The sequence below is a fragment of the Bos javanicus genome, chromosome 25 (assembly GCF_032452875.1).
Source record: "Bos javanicus breed banteng chromosome 25, ARS-OSU_banteng_1.0, whole genome shotgun sequence".
Classification (NCBI taxonomy): Eukaryota; Metazoa; Chordata; class Mammalia; order Artiodactyla; family Bovidae; genus Bos; species Bos javanicus.
The window spans coordinates 2,376,170-2,400,673 of record NC_083892.1 but is presented as its reverse complement, the minus strand read 5'-3'; the positions used below and the strand labels follow the sequence as shown (position 1 = coordinate 2,400,673).

Genomic DNA, 24,504 nt, shown 5'->3' with positions numbered 1-24,504 from the left:
TCTTGTTCAGCGGGTGGAGGGTGTGTGTGTGGCGGGTGGAGGAATGGGGGAATGGCAGCCCGATCGCCCCAGTGCGGTGCACGGCAGGTATGAGGAGGGTACAGTAAGCCCCAAGGCACTCGACCGCGACAAAACCCCGGAGGCAGCAGACTTCCTGTCCAGCCCCCAAGAGACCGCCTCTTGGGGCTACACCTCAGGGGCAAAAAACACAGTGACCGTTCCCTTTATAGATGCAAAAACTAAGCCAGCCCAGCGAGGGCCGTAGGTGCCGGCACGGAGGTCTGGAGGTCGGTTGGCGACCCGGGAACCAGGCAGGAGGGACCCAACAGCTGCCTCAGACCCCGCGTGGCGCCTCAGCCTCCTAGCCGCACCGCGTAGCCACCCTCCTCCGCCCCGGCTAAGGAGACTTAGCGCCTGCGCAATAAGAGCGCTGGGCCGGCGGCACGGCGTCGACGACGCGCACGCAGGGACGTTGGGGCGGAGCCCCAGCAGGCTGGGCGCCTCTGATAGGCCGCATCGGGGAGGCGGTAGGGGTAAGAGGCGTTCCTGGGCGGGGCCTCGAGGCCGGTTTGGAATTTTTGGCGCGAGCTGGGTCCGCGCGCGTTCACGGGCCGTTCCCCCTCGAGAGTCCCCCCGCCCGGGTGTGGGGAGCGGTGGGCCGAAGACCGCGGCCCGCCTGACCGCCCCGAGGTCTCCCGCGCCTTCCGCTGACCCGGAATCTGGGACTTTGCTGAGCTGCGCCCCGCCCACCCGCCTCAGGTGAGCCCACACTCGGCCCTGAGGGTTCCCGGAAGGGACCGCCCTCTCCTCCCTTCTGCCGCCTTCCGAACAACTCTTAATCCCCCTGACTGGCCTTCCTTGGATCTGCCTCACCCCCAACCCCTTCCCGCCTCCCTCCTCACCCCTCCGTCAGCCCAGCCCTCCCTGGGCCAGCCCAACCCCATTGCTCAGCCCTCCTTGGGCCCCCTCTGCGCGGCCGGCTCCGCCCACTTCCCCTCTAGAGGCTCCTGCCTCCTTCGCCGGGCCTCCCTATCCCCCTTGCTGGGAGCCCCTTACCCCGGCGACTGCTCCTCCTTTACTTGCCCTCCCCAAGAAAAGCTCCTCCCCTGTGACAGCAGGTCTACTCCACTCTGTTCGCCAGGGTTTCCCCACGCCCACGGAGGTGAATCAGCTTCGGCCCTGCCCTGGAGGAACTCACAGTCTAGTGCGGTAGACGGTGGTCAGCAGATGGCATCCTACCCGCTGAGAGGGTGAGGCCCCTGAAAGGTCATCCCGGCCTGGCCTCTGCTTCGGGCCGCCCTGGATTCACCGGGAGCCCCAACTTCTCCTACCTCCCCCACCCCCAAAGCTGTTTGGCCATGCTAGAACGTTTAAGTACTGTGGGATGGTGTGAGAATTGGTTTAAGGCCTGGAGGCCGTACTTTCAACGAGCACCCTACGGGGTCCTGACACCCTAGTCCCTCACTTTGAGAAACTCTGGGATAGGATTCCTGAGATGGATAGAGGCAGAGGGAGCGTCCCCACAGACTGCAGGGTGAGTTCTCCATGCAAGCCCTCGTGGGGTCCCTCCCCTCACCCCTCACTTACTCAGGCATTGGAGGACACCCTCAGATGACCGCTCCTTCCAGTTTCAGTTACTGACTCACCCCCCTGTGCTGAGTATGGACTCCTTTTGATACACTGTGGCTCCTCTCAAGATTAGACTCTTCTTTTTTTTTTTTCCCCTCTTTTTTCTTTCAATTATAACATTATAGCCACACAATAGCCCTCTCTACTCCAACAGAAAAGTCATTTATACCCATGGGACCACTGTCTTTTGTGTATTCTTTCAATTACTACTCAGAGCATTATATAACAGATACTGAGGGATCTGTTTGCCAACATCCGCTGGATCATGGAAAAAGCAAGAGAGTTCCAGAAAAAAACATTTATTTCTGCTTTCTTGACTATGCCAAAGCCTTTGACTGTGTGGATCACAATAAACTGTGGAAAATTCTGAAAGAGATGGGAATACCAGACCACCTGACCTGCCTCTTGAGAAACCTGTATGCAGGTCAGGAAGCAACAGTTAGAACTGGACGTGGAACAACAGACTGGTTCCAAATAGGAAAAGGAGTACGTCAAGGCTGTATATTGTCACCCTGCTTATTTAACTTCTATGCAGAGTACATCATGAGAAACGCTGGGCTGGAAGAAGCACAAGCTGGAATCAAGATTGCCAGGAGAAATATCAATAACCTCAGATATGCAGATGACACCACCCTTATGGCAGAAAGTGAGGAGGAACTAAAAATAAAAAGCCTCTTGATGAAAGTGAAAGAGGAGAGTGAAAAAGTTGGCTTAAAGCTCAACATTCAGAAAACGAAGATCATGGCATCCGGTCCCATCACTTCATGGGAAATAGATGGGGAAACAGTGGCTGACTTTATTTTTTTGGGCTACAAAATCACTGCAGATGGTGACTGCAGCCATGAAATTAAAAGACGCTTACTCCTTGGAAGGAAAGTGATGACCAACCTAGATAGCATATTCAAAAGCAGAGACATTACTTTGCCAACAAAGGTCCGTTTAGTCAAGGCTATGGTTTTTCCTGTGGTCACGTATGGATGTGAGAGTTGGACTGTGAAGAAGGCTGAGTGCCGAAGAATTGATGCTTTTGAACTGTGGTGTTGGAGAAGACTCTTGAGAGTCCCTTGGACCGCAAGGAGATCCAACCAGTCCATTCTGAAGGAGATCAGCCCTGGGATTTCTTTGGAAGGAATGATGCTAAAGCTGAAACTCCAGTACTTTGGCCACCTCATGTGAAGAGTTGACTCATTGGAAAAGACTCTGATGCTGGGAGGGATTAGGGGCAGGAGGAGAAGGGGACGACAGAGGATGAGATGGCTGGATGGCATCACTAACTCGATGGACGTGAGTCTGGGACTGAACTCCGGGAGTTGGTGATGGACAGGGAGGCCTGGCGTACTGCGATTCATGGGGTTGCAAAGAGTCGGGCACAACTGAGCGACTAAACTGAACTGAACTGAACTGAGGGATCTGCATACCAGATGCTAGACTAAGCCTTCCATGAAGCCAGCATTACAGGTCCACAAGCCCCTGAGTCCAGGTGTGTGTCCTGGACTAAATGTCTAAATTCTATAATGTCTCCAGTTTTAGAAAGCTAATAGGGTGCATGTAAGACATCATAGCTCAGTTGGTAAAAAATCTACCTGTAATGCAGGAGACCCAGGTTCAATCCCTGGGTCGGGAAGATTCCCTGGAGAAGGAAATAGCAACCCACTCCAGTATTCTTGCCTGGAGAATCCCATGGACAGAGGAGCCTGGCGGGTTACAGTCCATGGGGTCTCAAGAGTCGGACATAACTTAGCAACTAAACCAATCAACCAACCAACATATGTAACACTACCCATTCAAGCATCTGGGACATCATCTCATAATCAAATACATTAGTATTTCTATATGAATGTTTATACTTAGAAGGAAGAATAAGCTGGGTCGGATTTTTCTTCTAAATGCGTATTGCATGTAGACACCCAATTGTTCCAGCACCATTTATTGAAAAAACTATTTCTTTCCTACTGAATTCTTTTGGCACTCTTGTGAAAATCAATCGACTCCTTAAGTGTGAGGGTTTATTTCTGAACTCTCATTTCTATTCGACTGATCTTCATGTCCATCCTTACGTCAAGGCAGGGTGGGCTTTTTCAGTAATGAGTCATTTTCCTCTTGCTACTCCCAAGATTTTCCCCTCATGTTTGGTTTTCGGCACTTTTGATTCGGGGTGTGTGTATCTCCATTTATCCTACTTGAAGTTCATTGAGCTTCTTGGTTATTTTTACAATCACATTTGGGAAGTTGTAATCCATATTTTTCTAGCTTCTTCTCTTCTCTGGTGTACCCATCATGCATATGTTGGTTCACTTTGTTGTTCAGTCACCAAGTTGTGTCTGACTCTTTGAGACCCCATGAACTGCAGCACATCAGGCTTCCATGTTCTTCACTATCTCCTGGAGTTTGCTTAAATTGATGTCCATTGAGTTGGTGATGCCATCCAACCATCTCATCCTCTGCCGCTCCCTTCTCCTCCTGCCCTCGATCTTTACCAGCATTGGTGTATTTTCCATTAAGTAGGTTCTTTGCAACAGGTGGCCAAAGTATTGGAGCTTCAGCTTCAGCATTAGTCCTTCCAATGAATATTCAATGTTGATTTACTTTAGGATTGACTGGTTTGATCTCCCTGTAGTCCAAGGGACTCAAGAGTCTTCTCCAGTACCACAGTTTGAAAGCATCAGTTCTTTGGCACTTAGCCTTCTTTATGGTCCAACTCTCACATCCGTACATGACTACTGGAAAAACCATAGCTTTGACTATATGGACTTGTGTTGGCAAAGTGATATCTCTGCTTTTTAATATGCTGTCTAGGTTTGTCATAACTTTTCTTCACTTAATGCTATCCTATATTTCTCTGCAGCTTGTTTCCCTTTTCTTCATCTGGCCTTCAGATTGCATAATTCCTATCAATCTATCTTCAAATTCACTAATTATGTCTTCTGCCAGTTCAAATCTACTTTCAAACCCCTTAGGTGATTTTTTTTTCATTTCAGTTACATTGTACTTTTCCAACTCTGCATTTGCTTCTTTTATAATTTCTATCTGATTATTGATATCCTCTACTTAGTTGAGATGTTGTCATCGTGTTTGCTTGAAGTATGGCTTCCTTTAGTTCTCTGCACATTATTTATAGTGGCTTGCTTCATTGCTTATTCTAAAGCATGGATAACAACAAACTGGAAAATTCTTAAAGAGATGGGAATACCAGACCACATCACCTGACTTCTGAGGAACCTGTATGGAGGTCAAGAAGCAACAGTTAGAATCCAACATGGAACAATGGACTGGTTCATAATTGGAAAGGAATACCTCAAGGCTGTATATTGTCACCCTGCTTATTTAACTTATATGCAGAGTACATCATATGAAATGCTGGGCTTGATGAAGCACAAGCTGGAATCAAGATTGCTGGGAGAAATATCAATAACCTCAGATATGCAGATGACACTACCCTTATGGCAAAAAGTGAAGAGGAACTAAAGAGTGTCTTGATGAGAAAGAGGAGAGTGAAAAAGCTGGCTTAAAACTCAACATTCAGAAAACGAAGATCATGGCACCTGGTCCCATCACTTCATGGGAAATAGATGGGGAAACAGTGTCAGAGTTTATTTTTTGGGGCGCCAAAATCTCTGCAGATGGTGACTGCAGCCATGAAATTAAAAGACGCTCCTTAGAAGAAAAGCTATGACCAACCTAGACAGCGTATTAAAAAGCAGAGACATTACTTTGCCAACAAAGGTCCATATAGTCAAAGTTACGCTTTTTACAGTAGTCATATATGGATGTGAGAGTTGGACCATAAAGCTGAGTGCCAAAGAATTGATGCTTATGAACTGTGGTGTTGGAGAAGACTCTTGAGAGTCCCTTGGACTACAAGGAGATGAAACTAGTCAATCCTAAAGGAAATCAACAGTGAATAGTCATTGGAAGACTGATGCTAAAGGTGAAATTCCAATACTTTGGCCACCTGATGCGAAGAGCTAACTCATTAGAGAAGACCCTGATGCTGCAAAAGATTGAAGGCAGGAGGAGAAGGGGATGACAGAGGATGAGATGGTTGGATGGCATCACCGACTCAATGGACATCAGTTTGAGCAGGCTCCGGGAGATGGTGAAGGACAGGGAGGCCTGGTGTGCCGCAGTCCAGGGGGTTGGACACAACTGAACAACTGTGAAGTCTGTCTGTTAAAGACATCTGGTCTTTCTCACAGGCAGATTCTGCTGTGTTTTTTTCCTGTGTATGGGTCACACTCTCTTATGTCTTTATATACTTTGTAATTTGTTGTTGAAAACTGGACATTTTAGATTGGTTCCTCACTCTGCATCTGGGAGCTTGGGATTATTTGCTTGTTCGTTTAGTGACCAGCCAGACCACAACAGTGATGTCTCTTTCCTCTGCAATGTGAAGCCTTTGACTTTGCTCCTCAGAGGCCCTGGCCTTGGGCCTGTGCACAGTCACCCTGGGACACTAGTGGTTTTAGGGGTGCTCTGTTTGTCTCTTCCCTGATCATACCCAGCTGTCAGGCCCCACCAGTTGCTGGCTGATTGCTCTATTGTTTTTGACAATGCCCTGGAGCATCAATTGCTCCATAGACTGATCAAATCAAATTTGGACTTTAAAGGGGTATCTTTGGAGTTCCAGACTTAACTTTGTTCTGACCCCAGGAAGCCTCATCTTAGCTATATCTTTCCAATAGTTCTATCTGGTACACTAGCTGGCCTGTGGTTCAGCCAATAGCACTAACGGAAGTACCAGCTTCCTGCTAATTGCTTATTAGCAAAGCCTCCATTGATTTTAAGAGTACCTTTAGGCTTGAACTTCTCATACTCTGTTACTAGTCAGGTCAGTTTTTTGCAGAGAGAGCTTTGGAGCTCTCTGTTTCCTGACCTGCCTGTCCCCTGGGCAGAATCTCTGAACTGGGGGCATGGACAGTGGAGCCTGTCTCTGAATATCACTGCTGCCTGAGAGTGAGGCAGTAGTCCCCAGGCTTCTTGGCTGGCCTTTGCCAGTGTGGGATCTTCTCCTGAGGAATGAGCTGGGACTTGAACTGCTGGGCTCCTGTATTGCAGCTTCCTGCAGCTCAGTTAGAGCTTCTGCCCCATGAGTGGCTGGTGAAAGAAGGGAGCCCCAGTTTCTCTGCTACACTCAGTGGAAGCTTAGCCTCTGCCACATGGAGCTGGAAAGAAACCCCACTAACTGAGTTTTAGCAGCTCAACCACAAAAAAGGAAACAAGAAAGACATTTGTAATTCAGACTTTCTTTTTTCCTTTGGAATCGGAGATAAGGGGTAATGGGCCTGTGTTAATATTTTTACCTTACAGTCTCGGAAGAGGTTGGACGTTTTTTTTGTAAGTTTTAATTTTTTTTTTTTTAATGTTTTTGGCCATGCCCCAGGAGCCTGGCGGGCTACAGTCCATGCGATCGCAAGGGGTCGAACACAACTGAGCGACTAAGCACAGCACAGCACATGTGGCGTGGGAGATGTTAGTTCCCTGACCAGGGATTGGACCCTGGGCCAGGGCAGTGAAAGTGCCAAGTCCCAACCACAGGACTGCCAGGGAATTCCCAAAGCTTGGATATTTTAAGGCTACCCAGGCAGGGCTGTGCACACAGGTGGTCTGGCTTCAGAACCTGCCTTGGTTAACCTCTGTCGGGCTGTGGGAGCCTCCAGGACAGGACGCTGTGGTTTTCAGTTTGTGTTTTTCTACCCTCGGGGACCAGTGACAGGGCATTCATTTGTATACCTTTTCCTGCAGGTGCTCCAGGTGCCGCGGCCTCCATGCCTAAAGCGGAGTGTGTGTGTGGTGTCGATGTGGCTGTCTTCTGCAGCCTCTTTGGGGCCACAGGACCAAGCGCCATTTGAGTGACTCACCATACTCTGCCTCCTGGGGCGCCTGTGCTGGACATGCTCATGCCCGCCGAGGGCACCCCGCCACCCCTGGGTGGCACTCCCGTCCCAGTCCCAGCCTACTTCCGCCATGCAGAACCTGGCTTCTCCCTCAAGAGGCCCAGAGGGCTCAGCCGGAGCCTCCCACCCCGGCCCCCTGCCAAGGGCAGCATCCCCGTCAGCCGCCTCTTCCCTCCTCGGACCCCAGGCTGGCATCAGCCCCACGCCCGGCGGGTGTCGTTCCGGGACCAGGCCTCTGAGCCCCTGCAGAGCCCCGGGTATGACCCAAGCCGACCGGAGTCCTTCTTCCAGCAGAGTTTCCACAGGCTCGGCCGCCTGGGCCACGGCTCTTATGGGGAGGTCTTCAAGGTGAGTTGGTGACAGCTCTGTGGGTCTGTCTGGGGTCCCCCCTGCCGCGGCTACCCTACCCCAGCCAGGGTGGGAGGGTGTCCAGGCAGCCTGCTCCCCACCCTCCCCTGACGGCCCCCCTCACAGGCTGGCAGGCTCCCCTCAGTGCTGGACTTGGCTGCTTTCTCATACCCCCCTACTCAGGCCCCTCTGAGGCCCCTCAGTACATACTCTCCCCTTGTCCAGAGCCTGGCATGCCTTGCGGTGGCTCCTGCCTGCCATCTCCTCCTGCCCGGAGCCAGCCATCTGGGGGTCTTGGCAGCTCCACCTGGCCCCTGAGCCAGAACCACCGCCCCCATCTCCCTCCAGCCGCAAGCATTCAGGCAACTCCTCCATGCCACCTTTTGTTCCTTAAAATATATTTTCCAATCATGTATATTTACTTTAAAATGTAGTTTTCCTTACACAAGTACTACACGAAGACAATTTTGTTAAAAAGTACAAACAAGAACCCCTAGGTCAGCTCTCCTTTCTGGAGGAAACAGATGATTGTCAGGTGGGAGTCTTGCTTCTAGACTTTTCTCTGGAGTTGACCACATAAAGACGAAACCATTTCATAGGCTGCATGCAGACCACACTGCCTTGCTATTCTCTAGGCAGCTTCTTCATCTAACACATCCTCCCGGACCAGTACTTAGAGGTCTGCCCTGTCTCTTCCATCGCTGGGTCTCCAGCAGACTGGCACATGGTGTGGTTTGTCCAGCTTTGCTCTTGCACACACAGGGGGTCCTCTAAAGTGGCTGCCACGTGACACCTCCTGCACACTGAGATCTTAACTGAACTTCGGGGTGGTCCCAAGTGCCTGTGCCCCCTCCCTTCCAGGTGCGCTCCAAGGAAGACGGCCGGCTCTATGCAGTGAAGCGCTCCATGTCGCCGTTCCGGGGCCCCAAGGACCGGACCCGCAAGCTGGCCGAGGTGGGTGGCCATGAGAAGGTGGGGCAGCACCCGCGCTGTGTGCGGCTGGAGCAAGCCTGGGAGGAGGGCGGCATCCTGTACCTACAGACGGAGCTGTGTGGGCCCAGCCTGCAGCAGCACTGTGAGGCCTGGGGCGCCAGCCTGCCCGAAACCCAGGTCTGGGGCTACCTGCGGGATACCCTGCTGGCCCTGGCCCACCTGCACAGCCAGGGCCTGGTCCACCTGGACGTCAAGCCTGCCAACATCTTCCTGGGACCCCGGGGCCGCTGCAAGCTGGGCGACTTTGGGCTGCTGGTCGAGCTGGGCGCGTCGGGAACTAGCGAGGCCCAGGAAGGAGACCCCCGCTACATGGCCCCCGAGCTGCTCCAGGGCTCTTACGGGACAGCAGCAGACGTGTTCAGGTGAGGGCTGGGGGGGCTTCCTGGTGGGTGGGGCGTGGTCAGCAGAGGGACACCAGCCCAGCCCAGAGTCAGGAAGACTTGGTTTCAGGCCAGGAGACCCTGCCTCAGGGGGATGGAGGTCCCACCTTCCAATCGAGAGGGCCTGGAGAGTTAGGCTGTCTAAGTAGAGAAACCTCAGGAGCCACCTTTCGTGATTCACTGGTCCCTGGGAGGGACCGTATTACTCCATTTACAGGGGAACAGACAGCAGGTGGAGAGACTCTCCCCAAGTCCACAGTTAGCAGGCGGTAAAGCTGGGCCTGGACCAGGTGCTGGGTTCCAAGGTCCAAGCCAGTCACCCCTCCCCTGCCTGACAGTAGCACCTGGTCACCTCAACAGGACGAGGATAGCCTCACTGTTAAGTCACTGTTAGCAACCAGAGTGCCAGTCCCGTGGGGGCGGGGGCTGCTGGGAGGACTCACCACGGTGGTGTGTGAGCCGTGCTGGCCCGGAGGTCCATGCTCCACGAAGTGGTCCCCTGTCATCAGCCCCTCCTCCCCCAGGGCCCTGGCTCACGGTGGAGGCCAGCAGCCCTCTCCGTGGGGTCAACCCGAGTTGCTGGGTTCTGCATCTCACGGCCCTCCCCGCCCCGCTTCTGTCCCCGTCCCCCAGCCTGGGCCTCACCATCCTGGAGGTGGCATGCAACATGGAGCTGCCCCGCGGTGGGGAGGGCTGGCAGCGGCTGCGTCAGGGCTATCTGCCCCCTGAGTTCACGGCTGGTGAGTTGGGGGGCAAGGGCCGGGGGGCTGTCTGCCACGGGGAGGACAGGCTCTGGGGGTCGGGGTGGCTGGTGGCAAGGGGCTGGGAGGTGCAAGGCCCTGCCCCTGACGTGGCCCTGCCCGGGGACAGGGCTGTCCTCTGAGCTGCGTTCTGTCCTCGTCACGATGCTGGAGCCTGACCCCAAGCTGCGGGCCACCGCCGAGGCCCTGCTGGCCCTGCCCGTGCTCAGGAAGCCACGGCCCTGGAGCGTCCTGTGGTTCATGGCCGCCGAGGCCCTCAGTCGAGGCTGGGCCCTGTGGCAGGTAAGGGGGGAGGGTGATGGGCCGCCTGGCTCTGCTCCCTGCCCAGGGCCTGCCCGGCCTCCCCTGAGCCCCTGTCCCTGCAGGCCCTGCTCTCCCTGCTCTGCTGGCTCTGGCACGGGCTGGCGCACCCCGCCAGCTGGCTGCAGCCCCCGGGTCCGCCGGCCACCCCACCTGGGTCGCCGCCCTGTGGCCTCCTCCTGGACCGCAGCCTCTCCAGCACCTGGGACGACGACAGCATAGGGTGGGTGAGGACTCGGGAGTGGCGGCTGAGGGCAGGGAGGGGGGCAGGCGTCAGCGTGGTGAACTGGGAACGCACCCACAGACCTGGCCGCCTTCAAGCCCCGGGAAGGAAACCAAGGCTGATGGGGGTGTGGCCTGGCCTAGTTTGAATGCAGTTCTTTCTAAACTTGGTGCACAGAGCAGGGTCTGTACTGAGCAGAGAACTGGCAGCCTCCCACCGAGGGTGCTGCCACACTGGGGGGCTGCACAGGGCCCACTGCACTGCCGAGAGGCGGGCGGTGCAGCCCCCACCCCCGCCACCCGAAGACAAGGCGTCATCTTTCCTCTGGGGAACAAAACCCCCAGAGCCTGGCGAGCCCCTTCCCTGGGAGGAGTAATTCCTTAGTCCCAGGTGCCTGGTGGCCAAGTGACAGGCCGTAATTAAGAAACTACTGCAAAGGAAAGCACATGCTCGGGGCAGGCAGCTCTCTGGAGGGTTCACACCATTCACCCCCGGGAGCACATTACAGCAGACGGACTGCCAGATGAGCTTCATTTACCACAAGGTCATTTCAGTCAGCTCAGTCAGAGCCTCAGTGCTCTAAGGGACAGAGGTGGCCTTTGTGTGCAGTCAGGTGGACTTTGAAGCTGTCAAAGCCCTTCTTTCAACTCCACCACACACCCATTGTCCGGCACCAGCCCCGCCTGCTTCAGGCAGATCCACCCAGGGACAGGTGGGCGTTGCTGCTCCGTTACCCTCCCCTCCACAGCCTGCTGGTCTTGCCCACCCCCTACACCCCAATCCAGGCCCTCGCTGTCTCCAGAGGCCGTTCTGGCCAGGGCTGCCAGCAGCACCTCCACCCCCTGCAGTGGCTCCCCTGCCCCCCGGAGCAGGCACACGCCAAGGTGAGCTGGCCCAGGGTCCTGGGGTGGGAGGGGGCAGCTCTTGGCCCTGAGTCACTTCTCTGTTCTTCCTGCCCCCAGGGATGCTCTGGACCTGAGTGACATTGACTCAGAGCCCCCTCGGGGCACCTTCCCCGCCTTTGAACCTCGGAACCTCCTCAGCCTGTTTGAGGACTCCCTGGGCCCGAGCTAAGCCCACTGGCCCAGGCTCAGTGCTTTTTAACCTCTTAGCCCCTCCCTTCCATCATCCTGGAGGCTGGGGTCCCTGTGTGGACTCCAGTGGTCCCTTCTGCCTGGCTGTGTCTAATAAAAGGTATTTGAATCTTGGGGCGCACCCAAGCTTGCTTGTGTGGCAACACAGTGCTTCCTGCCCCCTTTTATTGACGTCGCCTAGGGCCTGAGGCCCCCCGGGACAGGCTGAGCTCTGTTCTAAGTCCCCAAGTCCCAGGCCAGCAGATGAACTGGGAGCCACCGACTGTGTGGGGCAAAGTTCCTGAGCAGGTGTGTTGCTGGTGGGCAGGTCAGTTGTCAGAGCACTCAAGGTGGAGGGTGGGCCCTCAGTCCAGCAGGGCCGGGTCCAGGGCCTTCCAGCATTTTAGGTCTCTGTGCCAGTTGCCTGGAAAAACCAGCAGCTGCTTTCCTGCTCTTAGGTCCGGGGGTGAGTCTAGTCCTGATGCCCAGACCCCTCAATCCACAGTCTCCGGACAGAAGGGAAAATCAGTGGGCGAACCTCGGGCTGCTGGGAGGGCTGGCACACAGGGTAGATGGACAGAGGCCATGAAGCAAGGGCAGGAGGCTGGGCAGCCGTGAGGAGCCTTATGTGAGGTACCGAGGAGGCCCAGAGTTGGCGATGGCTCTGGGCTGGCAGGATCACAACTGTCCCTTTGGCCCAACTGTCAGAAGTCACACAGAGGGTAACTGGAGGCTCAGAGAAAGGAAGGTTGCCTTTCAACCTACGCAGTAAGACTAAGTTCCCTGGAAGAAGGCAGGCAGGGCCACTGGAGCTCCAAGGTGTGAGTAGAAGCAGCTAGTCCACAGGGAAGACGGGATGAATGGACGCAGGCCCCTGCCAGGAAGTCCCGTTGGTGAAGCGTCCAGGGAGCCATCCCCTTGCAGGCCAGCGGAAAGACAGAAGCATGGCGCCGTTGGCCCTAGAAGCCTGAGGGCATGGCAGGTGGGAGGTGGCTCAGTCCGGGAGGCAGGTGTGCCGGGCGGCCCAGAGCAGGTCGGGCACAACGCCAGCGTGCAGCTGGAGGATGGAGCCCACGCTGAGCAGGTGCATGATCTGGTGCGAGTTACCCCAGTAGTCGAAGCGGCCCGGTCCCCAGCGCTCCGGCAGGCGGGCCACGTTCACCAGCCCCCCAAGCAGTGCCAGCGCGTCCATGCGCAAGTAGCAGCGCAGGGAGCCTGGAGCCCCGGAGCCCAGCCCCGCTCCCCGGGCCCCAAACACCAGGAGGCGGGCGGCAGCCTGCCAGCCAAAGGCGCGGAGCCGGGCACTGGTGGAGGGGGCGGTGAGGGCCCGCCAGCCAGCCACACCCGACAGCAGGGTGTAGCCCAGCAGGGCAGCAGGGCGCAGCCAGGGCCGGCAGGCCAGGGTGCAGTGGATGATGGGCAGGGCCCCTGCGCAGAGGAGAGAGGCGGGAGAGGGCACGTCAGTCTGCGGGTCCACCTGCCCTCTTGCTTCCAGCTTTCCTGACTCCTGCCCTTTCTACCCAGGGCTCACGTGAGTGGACCCAACCCTCAGCTCCCATCCTTCAAGCCCCCCGCCCTCCACCCCACGCCCTGCTCACCGAGAGTGTTGATGAGGCAGACCCCACACATATCCAGGGCAAGGAGCCGGGTGTACACAGGGCTGCCCCCTCTGTGGCACATGAAGAGGTGATAGAGCACAGAGCCTGCAGGGGGGGCCAGGCAGGCCACACAGTGTGTGCCCCACAGCCAGCCATCCTCGCCCAGCTGACCCCAGGGCATGGTCATGGGCAGCAGCACCAGGAAGCCCAGCAGGGCCAGTCCTGGGGGAGGGAGACAGTTTTCCATCAGACACCTTCACACTGAGGACAAGGCATGTCCCCAAGGAGGCCCCAGTCTAGAGACAGCACGGCAGGGTGAGCGCAACTCAGGTCCTGAGGAGGCTGTGGGCCAGCTGCTGGCTAGCCCTGGGCAGGAGCGGGTCCTGGGCTTCTGATCACTTGATTTAGCAGAGCTCACAGTAGTTCTTGGAAGGACAGACCTTTATCCCCACTGACCGGTGAGGAAACTGAGTCACTGCCCCAGGTGACCCCAGCAAGGAAGCAATGGAAGCAGCCCAGAGCCCAGGCACTCTTGACTCCAAAGCTGCTCTCACCCTTGTGGCAGATTTCCTGGAAAGCAGGGGCCCCAACCCCTAAACCTGACTTCAGCAGAAGTCAGAAGGAGGGGTGACCCCAAGCTGAGCTCTGAACAGGACATGTGGGCGATGCTAACATGCCAGGGCCACTCTGCCTGCTCTTCCCAACCCCTGTGCCCTCTCCTCTCCAGAAGCGACCAGACAAATGGGGGGGCCTTTCTGTCGTCTTGAGGCGAGGCAGGGGAAGGGGCTGAAAGAACCTGCTCCGTCTCCTTCCCTAGCACCTTTTTGGGGAGTTCCATGCCTCCCAGCCCAGGCCTCCAGGGTCATTCCTACCACTTCCTGCAGGCATTTTGGAATTGCCTTCACAGGAGTCAGAGTTCAGCGCCTGCGGGCTGGGGCCGCTGACTGACCACTCTTGGCGGGGCCTGGCCAGGCCACAGTACCCCCAGGGAGCAGGTACGAAGGCCAGGCCCAGCGCACTCAGCGCCCCTCTCTCAGCCGCCTGTCTGCCAGGGGCAGGCCAAGGACGGGCAGGCCTGTGTCAGCACGGTTCAGCGGGGCAGCGGAGGAGGGGCCCGGTGCCTGCGGGGGGAGGAAGGAGCCGCCACCAGGCGGAGCCCCGCGGCTGAGCGGCTCGGGCAGGGGCCGCAGGGCCGCCCGGCCTAACTTCCTCTCTTGGGCCCCTCCTCGACACCCATCTCCGGGATGGGTGCTGGCGGGAGAGGGTGCCAGGGCGCAGGGATTACGAAGTGGCCAGACACCAAGCTCAGTCTTCCCAGGGCTCAGAAGGATTAAGCGGACTGGGTCCCCCACTCCCTCGCTTCCCTCGCCTGCCCCCGGGGCCCCGCCGGGGGAGCAGAAGCGGGTAGCGACGTCCGGGATAATGGCAGCTTTGTCACTGCGGCTCCTGGCAGTGCCAGGGCCGGGACAGCCCAGGATCTGAGCGCTGGGGCTCTCCTCGGCCTTCGGGCCGTGGCCCCGGCGCGGACAGGGCTGCTGCGGATGCGGGGTGCGGGGTGAGGCTCACCGTGCGTGTAGATGTTGCCCAGCTCGTTGTGCATGTAGAAGAGGCTACGAAGGCAGCCCGAGCCGCTGCTGGCCGGCCGGTAGCCAGTGAGCACGAACTTGTTAAACTGCAGGTGAGGCGGCGAGCTGGCCCAATCAAGCAGGCGCGGCCCGGCCAGGAACGCCATGGCCCGGTCCCGCGAGGTCGGTCCGCGCTCCTCTGGGCCCCCGGGTCTCCTCAGTGGGCCCGCCGCACCCGGAGCCTAGTCCAGGCGCCCGCCCACCTCTCAGGGCTCTGTCCGCGCACGCGCTGGCCCGGGGGTCCCGGCGGGCGCCCCTCCCGCGCTGCGCACGCGCGGGCCTGGCGACCCCACGCTGGGGCGGAGGCCGGGGACGTGCCGGGCGCCTGAGCGCGGTGCGGCCCGCTCCACTGGGGCAGGCTCTCTGCAGGGACAGCTCGTGGCGGCGGCGGCGGCGGCCAGTTTTCTTTTGGCGGCCCCGAGGACGGGCGCGGCCGGACACGGGAGGGGACGCCAGGCTCCGCCCCAGCTGCTCGCCCCCGTCATCCCGCCCAGGGTTTCGCGCTCCGGGCTCCTGACGTTGCAGCTGCGAGGGCCAATGGGCGCGGCTGGCGGGGAGGTTCCTCCAGCGGCAGCTCAGGCCTTCACCCTCTTAGTATAATTTTTTTCGGTCCCAGTCTCACTTGCATGGGGTGCCTGTTGGATTGGGATGCAACGTTCTGAGTCCCGGTGGCTCTGCCAGAGTGACCCGGGAGCCTCGCGTTCCCTTGCAGTGCGCGCCCGGGCTTTCCGCGCGAGCCCCAGGGTCGACCCACCCTTGGGTATTCACCCTCTAGGATACTGCCCGGCCACCCTGCCCAGTCCCCACAGCCCGGGCTCTGTCCAAGGTGCTGCCGGCCCGGGACTTTCGGACGGGTCAGGTCTAGAGCCTGAGCGCCATCACTCCGCGGGTGATCGCTCCACTCGCACGACTTCCCCGGAGCGCAGCAAGGCGCGCCAAGGCGGCTGGGCCTCTAAGGGTGTGCCTGACTTGCCCGGTGCCCTCCACTGAGGACCTGCCCTTGGGCCAGGATTCTCTGAGCGTATGTGTGTGTCTATGTCTGTGCGTGCATGCGCGCCCGCGCGCGCTCAGTCGTGTTTGACTCTTTGCGACCCTTTGGACTGTAACCCGCCAGGCTCCTCTGTCCATGGAATTTTTCAGGCAAGTATACTGGAGTGTGTGGCCACTTCCTCCTCTAGGGGCTCTTCCCCACCCAGGGATCAAACCCGCATGGACGGCTCCTGCATTGCAGGCGGGTTCTTTCCTCGCTGAACCATGAAGGGTGGGCGATACTCGCTCACTGTTGAAGCATATTGCGCCCCGCCTAGGACCGGCAGGAAACAGTGAAGGAGAGAAAGCAGGAAATAAGGGAAGAAAGTTCAGTATTTCCCCCACCCCCACCCCCGCCCCGCAGGGTTCATTCTAAATCACATCCACGAAGGTATCCCTTCTTACGCCTCCACCTCCTCCCGTTCTTCAGGATCCCGCCCATTCATCCTTCCGCCTCGGTTTCTCTATCCTCTGCGTTCCAGGCGGTTACACGAAACTCTTTCCGTGGAACGCCCTTAATTTGCCCACAACCAGTCTAAGCACAGTACCTCGTTAACATAGCTCCTCCCGCACAGAAGAATTTCCGGCCCCTAGTACCAAAACAGGTCTTTTATTCAAAGTCTAAGGTTGGTCTTTTGACCACTTTTGTTGACCTCTTACATTTCACTTTGGGCAGTAGTCCAGAACTACCCCAAGCAGGGCTCAAAGACCCACGAACCGAGGTCTAAGAGGAAGGGAAGCAGGATTCCTCTTGTCCTTTGGCCTTGACCATCCGGACCCCGAGGGTCAGGTCAAGTTCTCAATAGTACCAGATGCTTCCTGTCCAACGTCTGGCCTCCTCGAGATGACTAGAGCTGCCCTCAAAGGGGCAGAAGGCCAAGGCACACAGAGGGTGGCATAGGGTCTGCGGAGTCCATCCAGCCGCAGGAAGATCCAGTGGACCCTGGGGGTCCCCGAGTCAGAGAGCAGAGATGAGTGAACGCAGGGAACTCTGGCTGGAGGCGCTCAAGGGCCGGTAACTTGCGGTTAAACCCTCAACCTGGGGGTCCCCGGGAGGACAGGGCAGGGCCACCCCTCGAGGCCGGCGGTACCAAACGGCCCAGCTTCTTGTGGGGTCCCGGGAAGGCCCCAACGTTGGGGACCCTTTGCCCGGAGCCAGCAGGCAGCCCCTAGAGAGGGAGCAGACGTCAGCCGAACCTTCCAATCAACCTCACCTTCAGCACCTCGCTTCGCCTGTGATCTCACGAGCGACTCCCTCTGTGGACCCAAGGCCTCGTCCCTCAAGAACCCAGGAGTTCCGTCCAGCCCCTTTCCCATCTTGTACCCTAGCGTCCCAGAGGGCCCTCCACGCCCCGGGGGCACAGGGGCGGAGCGACAGGCTCCCCGCCGGCTCCGCCCTCAGGCCCCGCCCCAGAGCGCGCACCGTCCGCGCAGCAGGCGCAGCAGCGACAGCACCAGCAGTAGCAGCACCGAGACGGCCGTCACCGTCGAGAAGACCTGGGCTGCGGGCACACGAGAGCGGTGAGCACGGAGCTTGGAAGGGCCTGACGCCCCCAAACTCGCTCCCGCCTCCCACGCCCGTCTCACCCCCCATCGAGGCCTCTGGACCGCCAGGCCCGGGGCTGCAGCTCACGTTGGCCCCGTCGAGGGGCACTGCTGGGGTCTGAGTCGAGCCCTCGAGGGGCGCCGGGTCGGCGTCGGCGTCCTGCAGCCCTGAGGAGAGGGGTGTGAGACCGGCCGGCGGAGCGGAAGACCCGAGGCGGGGGCGGGGGGGGCCGGGAGAAGGGCCTCACCCTGGAAGGTAAGCGCGAAGCCCTGCGCGTGGCCGCGCGCGTCGCTGCGGAAGATGAGCCGCAGCACGGCGGCGCGCAGGCGCAGCGGGCCCGGCGGCGGCGGCCGAGCGCCGTCGAAGGCGCGGAGCAGGCTGCCCGAGGTGGCGTCTCGCAGCTCCAGCCGGTCATGCGAGTCGGCCAGCTCGAAGAGGCGGAAGGCAAGCTCCAGCGCGGCGCCCGGAGGGGCCAGCACCCAGCTACAGTTACGATCCGGCCCGTACTCGTCCGGGAAGTCCGGGGAGTAGATGACACCCTGGGGTGCGGTCCAGTTCCCCTGGCAGGAGCCCACTGACACTGTGGGCGGGGCCGGCGGTCAGAACCCGGAGGCCCGCGGGCTCCTCCTTAACGGGGGCGGGGCTCTATGTAGAAGCCCCGCCCCTTCTCCCGCTTGGCCCGGATCGCAGGACCTTCTTCCATCCGAAGTTCAGCCAAGTTAGTTCCCTCCTCCGGCCCTGTCCAACCCGTTCTAATCAAACCATTAGTCCCCTCCTCTAGTCTTCCCTGGTGGCCCAGATGGTAAAGAATCTGCCTGCAATGCAGGAGACCAGGGTTCGATCCCTAGTTCGGGAAGGTCTCCTGAAGAAGGAAATGGCAACCCACTCCAGTATTCTTACCTGGAGAATCCCATGGACAGAGGAACTTGGCAGGCTACAGTCCATGGGGTCACAAAGAGTCGGACACAACTGAGTGACTGACAACAACAACTGTCTTGACCTCAAACAATTCCTTCCTCTAGTCCAACCCCTTCTAATCAAGCCATTAGTCCCCTCCTCTAGTCTTGTCCTCAAACAGTTCCTTTCTCTAGAGCCCCAGACCCCTGACCCCCAGATTCAGCCCAGTTCCTTCTTCGGTCCAGTCCTCAACCTAATCTCTTAATCAGGCCCTGCCCTCAACCCATGCCTTCCCTTTCCAGATAACTCCCCCTGTCACTCTTCCCCTCACCCAGGCCCCTCATCCCTGCCCACTCCTCACCTTCATAGATGCCCAGGCGCCCATCACCACCACACAGCTGGCCCGGGTGGCCGAAGCAAATCTGGTCACAGTCGGTGGCCGGAGCCGGGCGTCCTCGGGCCAGGTCGCTTTCAGAGCCACAGAAACAGGCGTAGCCGGCCTCCACGCCCGCCAACTGGGAGCACAGACTGGGTGACTCCCCCAGACAGGGGCTGAGGGAGGGGGTGGGGTGGTGGGAGCCAGAGATCGGGGTTGGAAGTGGGAATCAGGGCTGGAGGTTTGGAAATTGGCATCAAGGTTTGGCCTCAGAGTCGGATGTTGATTTGGGTGCTGAGGTCAAGGTCAGGGGTCACTGGTCTGGGCAGGTGGGCAGTACCTGGTAGCCCTTCATGCGGCAGAAGCGAAGGCACACCTGGACGGTGAGCTTTGTCGAGGTGCCACTGGGGCCGCTGAGGGCCGGAGGTGCCCCAGAGTCCACGAAGCAGCCCAGGTACCCAGGCACTGAGGGGGCAGCAGGGTCAGGCTCAGTGTGGGGCCTGCAAAAGCGAACTCCATCCCGGCAGCCCGGCCGCCCCCGTCGTCAAGCCCGGCCAGCTCACTGTGACACGTGGGGATATCGCAGTAGCGCCAGTAAATGCCCTCCTCTGTCTCGGCCACGTAGCACCATGGTTGCACGTCACCGTCTGGGTTACTGCAGGCCCGGGAGAAATCTTTGGGATACTGTCGTCCCAAGAACCATGAATTCCAGGCCCTGACCCACAGCTTATTCGCAGAATGCCACTGTGTGTGTTAGAGCAAATCCTGGTTTGCCCACCAGAATGGATGTCGACTTCCCAGTGCATGGTGGGAAGTCATTAAAGGGGCCCGGGGCGGGGGGGGGGCTGATTTTATGTCTTCAGCTGTTGCTCGGACATGACTTCATGTATGAGGACTTCAAGGCCATTTGTGTTCACCCCCCACTCAGCCCTGGGCCTCAGCCACTGTCCCTTGTCTTGGAACCCTGCTTTAAAGCAGACGTGATGAGCCCTAAGCTTTGCGGTTCAGCAGGGAAGTGCCCTCCCACTTAACTTGGTCCCCGTCGCTTCAGACCACAGCTATGGCTCTGAACCCCCAATCCCTCAGTCACCGCTAGTAGACGTCTCTCAAAGGAGCTGAACGCTAAGGGCCCGGCCCACTCTAGAGCTTGCCCTCTGACTAGGCCCCATCCTCATGGGCGCCTTGGTGCCCAGGTCTGACCTGAGGCTCTGCAAAAAGTTGGACTCCTAAGGCCTGACCCAGGTCAGAAAAGGTTTCCACTCATCGCTTAGGCCCCGCCCTTAGGTCCTTAAGCCGATTCATTGGAAAAGATCCTGATGCTGGGAAAGATTGAGAGCAGGAGACGGGGGAGACAGAAGATGGCATGGTTGGATGGCATCATCGACTCAGTGGACATTAGTTTGAGCAAATTCCGGGAGACAGTGAACAGGGAAGCCTGGTGTGCTGCAGCCAACGGGGTCGCAAAGAGTCAGACAGGACAACGAATGAACAAGCAGGCCCTCAAGGTGGCTCCTGGGCCCGCCCAGAGGAGACCTCCGCTCCGCCCACGCCGCGGCCCAGCCCCAGGACAACGCCCTCAACCCTGCACCAGCCCCGCCCCGCGCAGGCCCCGCCCCTCACCGGCAGAAGTTGTGCGCGCCCAGCCCCCAGCGGCCCTGGGGGTCGCTGGCGCTGCTGTAACTGTGCTGCTGTGTCTGGTCCCAGTAGAGGCACGGGCGGCCGGCCCCGCGGGGGCCGGTGCGGTTCTGGTGGCCGCGGTAGTCGGCGCCATTCACCTGGAAGCACTCGGACAGGCCTGCGCGCGGACGGCGGGGCCTGAGGCTGACCCTCGCCCGGACCTTCTCCCCACCCTCCGAGGACTGTTCGACTGCCGCCTCCACCTGCTCTGGCCCCTCGCGAGCTGGGCAGTCGGGTTCTAGGCGCCCAGGCCGAGTTGGGAGTGCGGCCTTCGGTCCACTCTCCACGCCGGGACTCACCTGGGCTCTGCAGGCTCCCCGCCGAGGCCCCGCGTGGCGGCAGCAGCCGGAGCAAGAGGAGGAGGAGCAGGGCCTTGGGGGGCCGTGTCCCCATCGCCCCCAACCGAGGAGAGGTCGCCCTGGCCCGCTCAAGGCCCTCGGCGCCCCCAGGGTCTCCCAGGCGTCTGGGGAGGGGGGCGTTGTCCTCTAACAGTCCGTCCTCGTCCCTCTCTGGGGCCCGCTCTAGGTCTGGGGCGAGAGGATGAGGGGGCGGGGGAGTATCGCCTAGGGGTATCTGCCTCCTAAGGTTTTTGGCCTTGAAGGCGTCTCTCTGCCCCGACCCAACTGGGAATTTACCCCCCGGGGGGGGGGCGATCTTAGGCCAGGGACGTTTCCGGTCTCTGCCTCTCGGGGTTCGGGGTCCTGCCTCGGCTTCCACACCCGCCCCCTCCCGCTGCGCCTCGCTCTCTAAGTCTCCCTCGCCCAGGTCTCTAACGCGCCGGCTCCTGCCCCCCTCGCGTCCCTCCGCGCGTTCCTCGCCCCTGGGTCCCTCCCTCTGCACCCCACCCCCCGAGGCCGGGAAGCCCCGCCCGAGACTGGAGCCGAGGCAGCAGGTCCAGACGCCTCCCACGCCCGCCCCCCCATCTCCGGGACCCTCTGTGGCCCGGCGCGCCCCTCCCTGCCCTTCCCCCTCCCCAGATCAGTGAAGGTTCGGGTGGGAGCGTGTGCAGGAGGACAGGCCGGGCTGGTAGACAGAAGGACCCTAAAGGGGGAGATACAGGACCGTCTCCCGGGGCCACATGTCCCGGGACTCGCCAGCGTCCCCCGTTCACAGCCAGCCTTGAATGAAGTGCGCGCACTCTCCCACTCAGTCACCATTCATGGTGAGACGCTCACACGCACACCGTCTTTGGATCTTCACGCCTCTCCCTTCCCGGGTCCCGACGCCTCCGGCCTGGGGAAGCGTCACTCCCAGCCCCCTCACCCGCCCGACAAGCTGGAAGGGTGGACGCTCAGCCCGGGACAGGCAGGGGCAGCTGGTGTCTGGGAGGAAGGCAGCTGCGCCCCTGGTCCCAGCCTTTCCCCTCCTCGCCTCCTCCTCTCCCCAGGACCCCCGGCCCGGGCTCGCAGCGCGATGGAATTCCCCCAGCGGTGCCCCCCAACCTGGCGGGGGAGGGGGAGGGGAGCAGGCCCAGGCAGGCGTGGGGGGAAATTCCCCGCCCCGTCCCCCTGGGCCCAACTCCTCCGAGTCCTCTGATCTCCCAGCAGCGCCCGCCGGCTGCCCCAAGGGCTTGGGGGGAGGCCAGCGCAGGTGCGTGGGAGAGCGCGGCGGGGAGGGGTGGGGGGGGGAAGGGGGGAGGGGAAGGAGATGGGGGGGCCAGAGCCCCAGTCGCCCAGATGTCTTGCCCCTCAGTCCAGCCTCCCACCCCTCACCAGACCCCCACCTCGCTGCCCAGCTTGGAAGGACCTATCTCCGCCCTGTCAGTATCCACACTCCCCCTGTCTCTCCTGGAAGATTGGGGGCATCAGAGAAGATTCTAGGAAACCCAGAGTGCTGCTGGTGGTGGTGGGACCCCTGAAGACCTCTGCTTGGAAGTCAGTGCCTCAGGCTAGGGGGCTTCCCAGGTGGTGCTAGTGGTAAAGAACCCGCCTGCCAATGCAGGGGACAGAAGAGAGGCGGATCTGATCGCTGGGTCTGATCCCTGTGTCGGGAAGATCCCCTGGAGGAGGGCAGGGCAACCCACTCCAGTATTCTTGCCTGGAGAATCCCATGGACAGAGGACCCTGGCGGGCTACAGCTCATGGGGTCAGAGTTATGACTGAAGCAACTTAGCAGGCACTTCACACACATGCTGGTGGGGGAGTGCATGTGTCACGCTGGGGTGGCGAGCATTCTAAGAAGCTGGCTGACTGAGACTGGAGGCCAGCGCCTTGGTTGTCTCCTGGGGGAGCCCTCTCGCCTCCCAGTTTCCTGGCCCTGCTTAGCACTGGACGGGGGTCTCACTGCACAGGTGAACCCAGCTAAGGAGGGAGCAGTAACACCCATCGACCAGGGCCCCCTTCTCCCTTTTGCTTGTGAACTTGGGGTCCGCTGTGGCTCTGTGGTGTTGTCCTAGGCTCTGGCCTGGGCCATGGCCAGGGCGACGGGGTTGCAGGGAGATCCTCACTCTCAGGGGTCACATGAGAGAAGGGTGAGGTGGAGGACAAAAACCACCGGTACTCTGCATGCAAAAAGAGGGTCAGCGGGGACCTGGAGGAAGAACTGAGCCCTTCCCTAACAGGAGTTGGGGGACCAGGCCAGGCTGATCTGCAAAAGGAGTGTGGGATGAGAGGAAGGGGGTGCTTAGTTCCAGAACTCAGGTACCAAGACAAGGGGCAGAACTCCCACTGCCAGCTCCAGTCCCAGTTGGCTCACAGAACCTTGAACTTGGAAGGCCTGGGCCCTCACCCCCCTCCTCCTCTTCTGGGGAGTTCAGAAAGGCTGCCGAACAAGGTTCCCCGGTTCCAGTCAGTACTTCCCCCTGGTCTTGCTGCAGCAACGCTGTCCCAGGAGAGCTGGGTCCCTGCTGCATGGCCCCTGCCTGCCCCCTGCTGTCGACTGACCCTGCCTCCTCCAGCTCCTGCACTAACAGCTGAACTTCATTCCTGTGCTTCCCTTGCATTTGGTGTGACCACAGGAATGAGTTCTGGCCATGAGGCATGACGGGGGGAGTGACGCCTCTTACTCTCAATACTCAAAGTAATAGCCAGGATCAATAGCATTGTCATCCCTGGGGAGAACTGCAGAATTCAGAAATGCAGATTCTCAGGCTCCACCCCTAACCTCCTTCATCATAACCTGCATTAACAAGCTCCCCAGATCTTAAAGTTTGGGCTGCACGGATGTAGATGCCTGCCAGGTCTGGCCTATAGCAGCCTCAATTTCTAACTCCCTCATTCGCCAACTGAATGGAGAGGATACTGAGGACCCAGGGCAGGGGGGATGGAGCTGGATTCCCAAGTGACCTTATATAAGGAGCCTGCCAATCAGCAGTATCAGCATGGGGCTCTGCGTGAGTGGAGGCATAAACATCTATGTATTCAGCCACTGAGATCCAGGCCTTGCTTGCTGTAGCAGCTGGCGCAACTTAACTAATACATCCTCTCACCCTCCTCCAGTTCTTGTCTCCAGGGCTGCTTCCTACTGAGAGCTGACGAGGGAGAATGTTCTGTGCTTCTCGTCGAGCTTCTGGTGCCTTGTTGGCTGTCTTGGCATTCCTTGGCTTGTAGAAGCCACCCATCACCCCGATCTCTGCCTTCATCTTCACGTGCGTCTCTCTGTGTGAGCACCTGTGTCCAAATTTCCCCTTTTAATAAGGACAGCAGCCACACTGGACTAGGGGCCACCCTAGTTTGACCCTGTCTAGACTAATCACATCTGGAGTGATCCATTTCCAAATAAAGTCACATTCTAAGGTTCCAGGGCTTCCCTGGTGGCTCAGACGGTAAAGAATCTACATGCAATGCAGGAAACCCAGGTTTGATCCTTGGATTGGGAAGATCCCCTTGAGAAGAGAATGGCTACCCACTCCAGCATTCTTGCCTGGAGAGTTCGATGGACAGAGGGGCCTGGCGGGCTACAGTCCATGGGGTTGCAAAGAGTTGGACACGACTGTGTGACTAACACTTTCACTTGTGGAGGTTCTAGGGCTTAGGGTTTCTACATGTGAATTTTGGGGGACACACTTCAACTCCTAACATCTCATCTGTTTCCTGTCCCTTTGCATCCTTCCTGCCACCGCCCTCATCTGGGCCCCCACCCTCTCCTACTTGGACTAATCACTCTCTCAGTTGAGGCCCAGTGTCCCATGGTTTCCAGGAGCAGTCTCTCCAGCAG

The 24,504-nt window shown here is 59.0% G+C and overlaps 3 protein-coding genes across 6 annotated transcripts; 1 reads left to right on the top strand and 2 right to left on the bottom strand.

Moving 5' to 3' along the window:
• Positions 1-522: 522 nt before the first annotated feature.
• PKMYT1 (protein kinase, membrane associated tyrosine/threonine 1) lies at positions 523-11,765 on the top strand. Of its 3 annotated transcripts, XM_061400934.1 has the most exons (9): positions 523-759; positions 1,142-1,250; positions 7,372-7,871; positions 8,733-9,226; positions 9,878-9,984; positions 10,115-10,287; positions 10,371-10,528; positions 11,314-11,412; positions 11,491-11,765. In XM_061400934.1, the coding sequence occupies exons 3-9, from the start codon at positions 7,521-7,523 to the stop codon at positions 11,600-11,602; spliced, it is 1,494 nt and encodes a 497-aa protein (XP_061256918.1). In that variant the 5' UTR covers positions 523-759; positions 1,142-1,250; positions 7,372-7,520; the 3' UTR covers positions 11,603-11,765. The 3 variants fall into 3 exon arrangements, with proteins under 3 accessions (XP_061256918.1, XP_061256919.1, XP_061256920.1); XM_061400935.1 differs by lacking the exon at positions 1,142-1,250; XM_061400936.1 differs by lacking the exons at positions 523-759; positions 1,142-1,250 and adding an exon at positions 1,278-1,534.
• PAQR4 (progestin and adipoQ receptor family member 4) lies at positions 8,249-15,230 on the bottom strand. Of its 2 annotated transcripts, XM_061400939.1 has the most exons (3): positions 14,766-15,075; positions 13,200-13,421; positions 8,249-13,029 (listed from the first exon to the last, which is right to left on the bottom strand). In XM_061400939.1, the coding sequence occupies exons 1-3, from the start codon at positions 14,929-14,931 to the stop codon at positions 12,596-12,598; spliced, it is 822 nt and encodes a 273-aa protein (XP_061256923.1). In that variant the 5' UTR covers positions 14,932-15,075; the 3' UTR covers positions 8,249-12,595. The 2 variants fall into 2 exon arrangements, with proteins under 2 accessions (XP_061256923.1, XP_061256924.1); XM_061400940.1 differs by lacking the exon at positions 13,200-13,421 and having other exon boundaries at positions 14,766-15,230.
• A 166-nt stretch (positions 15,231-15,396) lies between these two features.
• Positions 15,397-21,311, bottom strand: KREMEN2 (kringle containing transmembrane protein 2). The gene is made up of 9 exons (XM_061400941.1): positions 20,649-21,311; positions 20,293-20,467; positions 19,236-19,327; positions 19,013-19,137; positions 18,658-18,811; positions 17,647-17,979; positions 17,441-17,566; positions 17,277-17,355; positions 15,397-17,022 (listed from the first exon to the last, which is right to left on the bottom strand). The coding sequence occupies exons 1-9, from the start codon at positions 20,740-20,742 to the stop codon at positions 16,812-16,814; spliced, it is 1,389 nt and encodes a 462-aa protein (XP_061256925.1). The 5' UTR covers positions 20,743-21,311; the 3' UTR covers positions 15,397-16,811.
• Positions 21,312-24,504: the final 3,193 nt, after the last annotated feature.

What these genes read in the sequence shown, in the direction of transcription:
- PAQR4 (XM_061400939.1), bottom strand. Translation starts at nt 14,931, where the DNA reads ATGGCGTTCCTGGCCGGGCCGCGCCTGCTTGATTGGGCCAGCTCGCCG. An exon ending in GGGCAACATCTACACGCACG is followed by an intron (nt 13,422 to 14,765) that starts GTGAGCCTCACC and finishes TCCCTCCCCCAG; the next exon opens with GACTGGCCCTGCTGGGCTTC. An exon ending in CTGCCTCATCAACACTCTCG is followed by an intron (nt 13,030 to 13,199) that starts GTGAGCAGGGCG and finishes TCCTCTGCGCAG; the next exon opens with GGGCCCTGCCCATCATCCAC.
- KREMEN2 (XM_061400941.1), bottom strand. Translation starts at nt 20,742, where the DNA reads ATGGGGACACGGCCCCCCAAGGCCCTGCTCCTCCTCCTCTTGCTCCGG. An exon ending in GGCGCGCACAACTTCTGCCG is followed by an intron (nt 19,328 to 20,292) that starts GTGAGGGGCGGG and finishes CCGGGCCTGCAG; the next exon opens with TAACCCAGACGGTGACGTGC. An exon ending in CTTCGCGCTTACCTTCCAGG is followed by an intron (nt 17,567 to 17,646) that starts GTGAGGCCCTTC and finishes CCCTCTCCTCAG; the next exon opens with GGCTGCAGGACGCCGACGCC.
- PKMYT1 (XM_061400935.1), top strand. Translation starts at nt 7,521, where the DNA reads ATGCTCATGCCCGCCGAGGGCACCCCGCCACCCCTGGGTGGCACTCCC. An exon ending in GCCCCCTGAGTTCACGGCTG is followed by an intron (nt 9,985 to 10,114) that starts GTGAGTTGGGGG and finishes GCCCGGGGACAG; the next exon opens with GGCTGTCCTCTGAGCTGCGT. An exon ending in CGGAGCAGGCACACGCCAAG is followed by an intron (nt 11,413 to 11,490) that starts GTGAGCTGGCCC and finishes TCCTGCCCCCAG; the next exon opens with GGATGCTCTGGACCTGAGTG.